Source organism: Garra rufa, chromosome 12, assembly GCF_049309525.1.
Source record: "Garra rufa chromosome 12, GarRuf1.0, whole genome shotgun sequence".
NCBI lineage: Eukaryota > Metazoa > Chordata > Actinopteri > Cypriniformes > Cyprinidae > Garra > Garra rufa.
In genome coordinates, this window is record NC_133372.1 from 33395384 (window position 1) to 33405562 (window position 10179).

A 10179-nucleotide genomic window follows, 5' to 3' on the forward strand; every position below is an offset into this window, starting at 1 on the left:
TTTACATTGACTCACATAGCCCACAAATGGCTCTGAATTTAAACGTTTTCCACATTAATGGAGCTAAATGTATATTCTTCTCCAATAAACTCTTTGAACAGTTGAACATAACCTGAGCAAAGAACATGGCACAGTTGCAAACGATTCAGAAAAGAAGTTTTAGCCATTTGTCTAATCGTAAAACACCTGTTTGAGAGAATGCTGAACGCATGAAATCAAGGGGAATTTGATTTGTCTGTCTTTAATGACAGCAAGGTGGATTTAAATAGAGCTGCTGCCAACACGTCATCGTGTGATGCTCAAACACATTCACACCTCATCTTCTGGTCCTCCAGCATATTCTACCTTCTTGTCGCTCCAGCAGCCCTCGTTGTCTGCCTGAACTCTCACCCTGGTGGTCGGGAAATGTCAAAGAGAGGCCCGTGCCGCAGCAAGGGGGCGTTACGGGGAAAAAACAGTTGGCTTTATTGTTATATTTTCACGCAATTGGCTTTTTCCTAGTCTTAGCGCCAGAATAAGCAGCAAAAACGAGCATCACGCCGACCGCCAAGTCCGATGGTGTAGCATCCGCCGTGGACTGCTGTTCGCATCCTTCATCTGTCTCGTCTCGTATTGCAATCATTGCCAAACATGTGAGTAGCAACCGCAGCTGAATTGTTCTGCAGTAGCCTAAACGTGTTTTGATGCTGCTGGTACAGAGCGAGCTCGATCGCATCCTGCTCTCATTCATCTCATTAGTTTGCGTGAATGTGTTGTGTTTGATACACAGTAGTTACTAGCATCCAGCTGCAAACGGTTACTGGTAATGTAACACTAACGTTGATACAAAGGCTGGAACATAGCGAGCCATCATCTCCTTGAACGCCGCAAGTCTTGCTTTTACCGCTAAGACTTGTACTTTGCTTTTCTGTCTTAGCATTAGAAAAGCTAGTCCTGCAGATTTGCGCTAAATTTATCCGGGGTTTCGACTGATTCTTGGCGGTGATGTGCTACAAGACGCTCAAGTTGCATCTGTTTGTCACTCAGTGTCTATGCGAGAGACCTGCTGCACGAGATTTGGATGTAAGATTCTGGGTTATTGCATAAACTGCAGACAAAAACACGTTTTTCCAGGTGCCAAACGCGTTTGGTCCTGCATGACAGACTTCAGAGAATCAAATGTGGATTTCAGGTTCGACTGTGCGAACTGCTGTGTGAGGCACGAAACGTTGTGTGGCCTGATGTTATGAACTGGCATGCTCATATTGATATATCCAGAAGAGATCAAATATTTAATACAGTATCAATCTGTAATTCCATTTTTCTGTGTGCATGGCACAGATATTTTGTGTATGTTATATAAACTTTATTACTGGGCCTTAATGTGCAAGACAAACTTTATGAATGAATTGCACATGAATGGTATTGAAGGGTCTAAAATGCTGACATCTTCCACTATTAACCTTTTTGCATGTAATGCATGCTTCATTTTACTGAACAATGTCATAGTGCTGTTTTAAAATGTTTCTGATGCTATATTGATCAGCATGAGCACTGTATTAACTGTGAGTCAGGTTAATGCTCATATTAACGTTAGACATAAAACAGACAACAGGTATATTTATACAATTTATTTTATATTATCATTGTATCATGTATATAGGCCTAGTAGTTAATAAAAAATTCCTTTAATTTAACCTTGGCATTCATAAACTTTAAATTTTTTTCTCTATTTGAAATTTGAGTAGTATGAAATTACTGCTAGTAAAAGTTTTCATTTATCATATTTTTTATTATCAAGTTTTCTTTTAGTAGTCATTATAGCAGAAATAGACATGGCTTTAAAACAAGCATGCGGAAAATCAGAGCGTTGCGAGAATTTTGATGTTCAATTGATGGACACAATTACAGTTTTATAGTGTTTTATTTTAAGCAATGAATACAATGTGTAGTCAAAGTCTGTGTTTTAAACTTTATGCAAGAATGCAAGAATAACCTACACTTGTTTCTTGTAAGAACATCAAACATTTTTAATGTCTTTCATTTTGACAGTATCTGCTAGAAATGAAAAAAAAAAAACCTTTCAGTTCATGAAAGGATTTAAAATTATGTTTCTAGGAACAGAGATTATATTAGATAAGAGTTTGTGGTCATTTCACACTTAGAGAAAGTTAAAACACCTGTTGGAATTTTGTCTGTGGGTTTTAATATAATAAGGCATCTTTCTAGTACCTTAACTGACACTGCAGAAATATAGTAATACAGCAATGCATAAATGTGGTACTCTTTATAGAGCTATTTGTGTAGTTTGTGTTTTGATAGATTCATAATATTTCATATTAACACAAAATCTCAATGTGTGTGTATATATGTATATTTATATTAATAATACAAATACAAAAATCAAACTTTAAGGCGGGCCCATGCAAAGTTGCATTATTACTGCATTTTTCTTGTGTTTCTACATTTCAGCATTATTTTTGACATTAAAATAACCCAAAAATTCTGTCATTATTTACTCACCCTCATGTTGTTCCAAACCTGTATGAATTCATTTTTTTTCTATTGAACACAAAAGAAGATATTAGTTAAAGATAACAAAATGGAAATTTTTGGGTGAACCAACACGTTTAAATTGGAGTAGCACAGAAGTGATGGCTTTTTTTCTTTGCTGAAACCACCTGAAAGTTAGTTGTGGTTATCGGTTATTTTAACAGTATCTGTGCACATCTTACAGGCTGTAGGTGAAACCAAGAGATGTAAGCTGATTCCACTTGAGAATAAGGTTCCCAGTATGAAGTAATTACGTTTTATTTATCCAGTGGGAGTCAGAGGAGACAGAGCAACTTCATTCCCTGTGTCTTAATCACAGAGAAAAAGAGGACAGTATACTCAAAGGATTGTACATCAAGTCCTTTCTTTTTCTCTCCTTCGTAGGAGAAATGAAACATTTGTGCACTGGGACTGGATGCTCTTACCAGCACACCCCACTTCCGCCATGACACCCAGCAGAGGATTCTGGGATTGACGCAAGCATCACTCCCACTGATGGCCTGGACCAGGTGAGCATACAAGTGTACTTTTTTGTCTCTTCATGCATTACCTATTTATTTCATACAGACCCAGCAAATATCTGACTCGTTCGTCCCTGTTTAAGGTTTCAGCTGGCCTGCTGAAGCTATGGGGAGCTGCTGGAGCTGTCTATACAGAGACGCTATCCGAGACAACCATCTCAACAAATTCAAGGTATATTTACTAACAAACCTTAAAAAAGCACTGTGGTAGTACATCATTTTAAGTGTAATTTTTATTAGGATAGTCTAATAAAGCAGCGTTTGGATCTGTGATAAGCTGTTATGTCTGACAGGTGACTAATGTGGACGATGAGGGAAATGAGTTGGGCTCAGGAACCATGGAGCTCACACAGACAGAGCTCATTCTGCACACACGCAAACGTGATGCCATCCGGTGGCCGTACCTTTGCCTGCGTCGATACGGTTACGATTCCAACCTCTTCTCATTCGAGAGTGGCCGTCGTTGTCAGACAGGACAAGGTGAGATGATTCTTACTGCTTTCTGTGGATTTAATAAATTCTGTGTTAAGCAAATACCTTCTTTGACCTCTTACATTTGCTCATCAGTAGGTATATTGGTGGGTGGTTGATTTGGCTACTTAAAGGGATAGTTCACCCAAAACTGACAATTCTGTCACAATTTACTTATTCTAATGTTGTTGCAAACCTGTAAGACTTTGGTTAATCTCTGAACCACAAACTAAGATATTTGTGACCCTGGACCACAAAATCACTCATAAGGGTCAATTTTGTGAAACTGAGAATTATACATAATGTGAAAGCTGAATAAATAAGCTTTCCATTAATGTATGGTTTGTTAGGATTTAGTTGAAATACAACTATTTGAAAATCTGGAATCTGAGAGTGCAAAAAAAATCTAAATACTGAGAAAATCACCTTTAAAGTTGTCCAAAGTTCTTAACAATGCATAATACTAATAAAAAGTTTTGATATATTTACAGTAGGAAATTTACAAAGTATCTTCATGGAACATAATCTTTACTTAATATCCTAGTGATTTTTTTCATAAAAGAAAAAACGATCATTTTGACCCATACAATGTATTTTTGGCTATTCCTACAAATATACCTGTGCTACTTAAGACTGAACTGAAACCAGAAAGTCAAGGTTACCAAAACTTAAAAGGCATGAAGACAGTGTAAAACAAATCCATATGAATCAAGCAGGTTAATTAAAATTTAGTCTTGCGAGGAGATATGATGGATTTTATATGATTTATTTCGAAAGAAAGATCTTATACATACACATATGGTTTTGTGAATAAAAGAATAAATTAAATTTCTTCATCATAGAAAGTGATCATATCTCTTCCCAAAACTGGGATTAAATCAGTCGATTCATATGGATTTGTTTTATAACACCTTTATAACCTTTTTAGATCTTGTACATTTTGTTTAACTGGACTTTTTAAATGGAAACTCTCTCAGGTTTCATTAAAAATAAAATAATTTTCTAATGAATTTGGAATGAAATGAGGATGAGTAATTGATGACAGAATTAGACAGGGCTTAGCCTAAACCAGGATTAGGCCATAGTTCAATTAAGACATTAAGACAAAGGCACTGATATATTTTAAGATCAGTCTTTCAGTTTAAGTTTCTTTCAGTTGAAACTGCTCAGACTTAGATTTTAGTCTAGGACTAGGCTTAAGCCATGTCTGTGAAACCGGGGGATAATGTGTATTCTGGTAATATCATTTGTGACCCTGGACCACAAAACCAGTCATAAGAGTATTTTTTTTAATTGAGATTTGAATAAATAAGCTTTCCATTGATGTACGGTTTGTTGGGACTGGACGATATTTGGCCGAGATACAACTATTTGAAAATCTGGAATCTGAGGGTGTAAAAAAGTCTAAATAATGAGGAAATTGCCTTAAAATTGTCCAAATTAAGTTCTTAGCAATGCATATTACTAATCAAAAATTAAGTTTCGATATATTTACAGTAGAAAATTTACAAAATATCTTCATGGAACATGATCTTTACTTAATATCCTAATGATTTTTAGCTTAAAAGAAAAATCTATAATTTTGGTTTTGTGGTTCAGGGTCACATTTATAGTTGTTAAAGTAGGTTCCGATTAGGTTCTGTTTAATATTGTCATCCTAATTTAGATTTTGTGTATTTTGTGCCTTCCCCCATGCATGAAAGTGACACTCTACTTATGCATTTACAGTTTTCTTGCATGTTTTGACAGGGATCTTTGCATTCAAGTGTTCTCGTGCAGAAGAGATCTTCAACCTGCTGCAGGAGTTGATGCAATGTAACAGCATCAATGTGGTAGAGGAGCCCATGATCATGACCCGGCCCGGGCATGCGCCAGAGATGGACATGCCCCGAACTCCACAGACACCCAATAGTGAGCTGGAATATCTACACACTCGAACACAAAGGGTTTCATATCTACATATACATCTGTTGAAATAGGGTTGTTTAACAGGGCGTTAGATATCATTTAAGAAATATGGATAAACAAGTTAATTGTAATGTCATGTCAACAGTACTGCTTTTTTTAGCAGTAGAAAAAGTGCATGCACATGCACATTTAAACACCTAGCCACCTGTATTTACATAATTTCACGCTCCATTCATTAAATGCCTCTCACAACTTTATTTTTATTTTCAAGTGCTGTGTAGCATTGATATTTCTGTAGATGTACAGTAGTCAAATAACACTGACATTAAGATTTTTATTACATTTATGTAGCTAGTCACTATTTTAAATTACACACTAGTTTCAATGTTAAAATTCACTTAAATAACTTGCGATGTGAGAAATTAATTTTTAAAGCATAGCATTAAATATTTTGGAAGTTTTGTGGCTTTTAGTCTATTAGCATTTGTCTTTTGTTAGACAGGCCATTGAGGTAAAAGGCAAAATGGTCCAAAAATATTGATGACTCATTTCTCACACGTTATTGATGACTTATCAACAGAATTTAGCTTATAGGAGGAAGACCTAAATGTCAGCTGCTTATGTGTTCTGTGCTTTGGTCTGTTTGTGTAGCCCCTGGATTCCCGATGCAGGGTTTTCCTAATGGATACCCAGGATACCCAATCAGTGCAGACTCATCGCAGCCCTCTCTCACCAACGACCACAGACACAGCCTCATGGGACTGGATGACCAAGTGAGAACAAACACCTGCCTGCGCACACATTCAGTAGACACAAAGTATCTGGATGCTCAAGCAGCATTGCTTTACACAAATAAACAAACAAATCTGCTAGAGCTTTTCTCAAAACATAACTTATTTTATTCATTTTTGGAATTATGTTTAAAGGGATAGTTTACCCAAAATGGAAATTGTCATCATTTGATCATTATATTCCTGTTTTTTTTTTCTCCTGCGGAACACAAAAGAAATTTAGTATATAAAGTAGTGTAGTATAGTTTTTTTAAGGATTAGTTCACTTCCATATCAGCCAAGATGTTCATGTCTTTCTTTCTATAGTCAAAAAGAAATTACGGTTTTTGAGGAAAACATTTCAGGATTTTTCTCCATATAGTGGACTTCAATGGGGCAGGTTGAAGGTCCAAATTGCAAGTCCAAGTTTCAATGCAGCTTCAAAGGACTCTACACAATCTCAGCCGAGGAATAAGGGTCTTATCCAGTGAAACTATTGGCCATTTCGTAAAAAGTACCAACCCAGTGTTTACAAAGAGAAAGTGCAAAGAAAGTCAAACACGCTTTACAAAAATAAGGTGAAACATGTTGGATGATTTTGAAGTTGGAGGAGAAAATGAGAAAATGAGACGCATGACCAGTGTGATTACGTAATGTGTGAAGTTGTAGATCAGGGGTCCCCAAACTAAGGCCCAGGGGCCGAATGCGGCCCGCCCCCACATTTGGACCGGCCCTCTGAACAATGCCAGAAAAATTAAAAAGAAAAATGTTAAATATATGTTTTACTTATATCATGTCAGTATTTGATAATAAAGGTTGGCTTTCAAACTAAAATTTCCCTTAGTTATTAACATAGCCTAATTATTTGTTAAATTCACCAACAGTATGGTACATTCAACATAATGTGTCATCGCAATCGAACAGGTGATGCGTGAGCCAGCTAGAAAAGAGCGATGACAAAATGACTCAATAGCATTTGAGGTGAAACTAGCACTGCTTGTGGGACAAGTGCGAAAGCAAGACTTCACTCATCTCCCAGTTTCCCAAAGTCTTTCAGCTGAGAAACGAGTGGTCCCATTCCCAGTTGAAAAGTCTGTGGAAGCGCTGAAAATGATGAAGGCAGAGTTTGACATGTGATTAAAAAAACACAGTGGATTCTTGAATCGATTTTGCTTGACAAGCCTCTCAAGGCTGCGGTTCTGTTGGTTGGTTGTGCATCTTTTTCTTCTACATTTTTTCCTTCCACTCAACTTTCTGTTAACATGCTTGGATACAGCACTCTGTGAACAGCCAGCTTCTTTCGCAATGAATGTTTGTTGCTTACCCTCCTTGTGAAGGATGTCAGTGCTTGACTTCTGGACAACTGTCAGATCAGCAGGCTTCCCCATGATTGTGTAGCTTAGTGAACCAAACTAAGAGACCATTTTGATGGCTCAGGAGACCTTTGCAGATGTTTTGAGTTGATAATCTGATTGGCATGTCACCATATTCTAATTTGTTGAGATAGTGAATTGGTGGGTTTTTGTTAAATGTGAGCCAAATAATCACAATTAAAAGAACCAAAAAATTAAACTACTTCAGTATGTGTGCATTAAATGTATTTAATACACAAGTTTAACAATCTGAGTTGAATTACTGAAATAAATTAACTTTTCCATGACATTCTAATTTATTGAGATGCACCTGTATATCTTTTGAAAAGAAATGATCATTTGTCTGTGTGGTGCATAACAAAATAAACTATTCTAGCATTAAAAGGTCAAATAAATACAGGTAAAATCAAAATAAAATAATAATAATACTACTAGTAGTCAGTCTGGCCCATGGTATTTTCTTTTATAAACCGACCGGCCCCCCATTAAAGAAAAGAACATTTTGTGGCCCTCTCAGAAAAAAGTTTGGGGACCCCTGTCGTAGATGCACATCGCAGAGCTAGTGCAAGATGAGCATTTGTGGTTAAAAAGTACATACATTTTTTTTTTTTTGAAAATGACCAATCATTTCACTAGATAAGACCCTTATTCCTCAGCTGAGATTGTGTAGAGCTCTGTGAAGCTGCATTAAAACTGCAATTTTGACCTTCAACCTGTTGGTTCCCATTGAAGTCCACTATATGGAGAAAAATCCTGAAATGTTTTCCTCAAAAACCTTAATCTCTTTTCGACTGAAGAAAGAAAGACATGAACATCTTGGATGACACTGGGGTGAGTAGATTATCATAACTTTCCTCCTTTGTTTCCAGACCCATACATATGTGAATACAGTGGGCATGGAAACTGACCTCTCAAGCCGCCACTGTGTCCACTCCCTGCCCGAAGTGCGGCCCACCACCTACCCGGAAACCTCAACTACCACCACCATCCGTGGAGGCCCAGTCCCAGGCCAGCCCAGCATGCACTGCTGCCCCCTGGACGACCCTCACAAAGACCCTCAGGTCTTCCTCCAGCCTGGAGCCCAGGAGGTCAAGTTCATGTTGGGTCCGACCCCAGCACAGCGCCACCTGATGGAAAGAGACAGAGACCGCCACGTCACTCACCCGCTTCGAGCGCCAGACGGCAGCTCCGAAACAGAAGGAGAGGAGACTCCGTCTGTACACATGTGCAACACACACTCCTACCACCATTGCCATCATCTAATGCACCGTCACCCGAGCATGGAGCCTTGCCCGGAAAGCCAGCTGACGTACGAGAATATCAACGGACTCCGAGGGGCACGAAGGCAAAGGCTGAGTCCGAGCACTGTGTCTCAATCTCAGTCTTTGGGCTCCAGTAGCAGTAGCAGCACCACCGGTGATTCCCGCACACACACGCATCCGCACTCCCTCCCGCTCACGCACACGCACGCTTCCTCGCTGCCTCCGCAGGGATACGGCTGTGACCGGGGCATGGGGGTTGGTGGTCATCGGCGCACCGCGTTGCTTAACTATGAGAACCTTCCGTCGCTCCCCCCGGTTTGGGAATACCGTGCACTTCAGCGTGAGGAAGAAGAGGATCAGGATGAAGACGAGGATGAGGACGAGTACGAGGAGGAAGAGGAAGAAGAATATGACGAGTATGAGTATTCCGAAGGGCCTGCAACTCCAAACGGATACCATCAGGATAGTGGCGGCGGTGGAATTCATCGCGATGCCCTGCAGAACTATGTTAACACTGAACAGGTGCGTCAACAAAAGTATGAGCAAAAACACTATCAGTGAAAAGTTTTTTTATGTTTTTAAAAGAAGTTTCTTCTGCTCTCCAAGCCTGCATTTATTTGATCCAAAGTACAGAAAAATTTACATTTTCAATGTTTTTACTATTTAAAATAACTGTTTTCTATTTGAATATATTTTAAAATGTAATTTATTCAGCATCATTACTCCAGTCTTCAGTGTCACATGATCCTTCAGAAATCATTCTAATGTGCTGTTCAAGAAACATTTATTATTATTATTATTATTATCATCAATATTTAAAACAGTTGAGTAAGATTTTTTGATGAATAGAAAGATCCAAAGATCAGCATGTATCTGAAAAAAAAGACTTTGTAAGCCATTGTAATTTTTTCATTATACACTATACCATTCAAAAGCTTGGAGTCAGTTTATTTTTTTTTAGCAAGGATGATTTAAATTGACCAAAAGTGATGATAAAAACATTTATAATGTTACAAAAGATTTTTATTTGTAATGATGCTAAAAATTCAGCTTTGAAATCACAGGAATAACTTGCATTTTAAAATAAATTCAAATAGAAAACAGTTATTTAAAAAATCTATTGTAAAAATCTTTCAAAATATTACAGTTCTTGCTGTTCTTTGGATCAAATAAATGCAGGCTTGGTGAGCAAAATCTTACTGTTCAAAAAACGTTTGACTGGTAGTGTACATGTAGAGAATATGCAAAATCTAATTCCAGGGTAAAAAAATAGTAAAACAGTGATTTCCAGGCCTGGAAAGTTATGTGGAAAAAATAATAAATAAATAAAAAAATAAATAAT

The 10179-nt window shown here is 37.6% G+C and overlaps 1 protein-coding gene across 1 annotated transcript in view; it reads left to right on the forward strand.

The window, feature by feature from the left end:
* Positions 1-408: 408 nt before the first annotated feature.
* Positions 409-10179, forward strand: part of frs3 (fibroblast growth factor receptor substrate 3) — a 15102-nt gene continuing 5331 nt past the window's right edge. Inside the window, exons 1-7 of the mRNA XM_073852637.1 lie at positions 409-632; positions 2917-3041; positions 3137-3225; positions 3347-3533; positions 5274-5435; positions 6084-6205; positions 8445-9359. Of these exons, the coding sequence (XP_073708738.1) occupies positions 3160-3225; positions 3347-3533; positions 5274-5435; positions 6084-6205; positions 8445-9359 (1452 nt within the window). The 5' untranslated portion in view covers positions 409-632; positions 2917-3041; positions 3137-3159. The remainder of the gene's footprint in view (positions 633-2916; positions 3042-3136; positions 3226-3346; positions 3534-5273; positions 5436-6083; positions 6206-8444; positions 9360-10179) is intronic.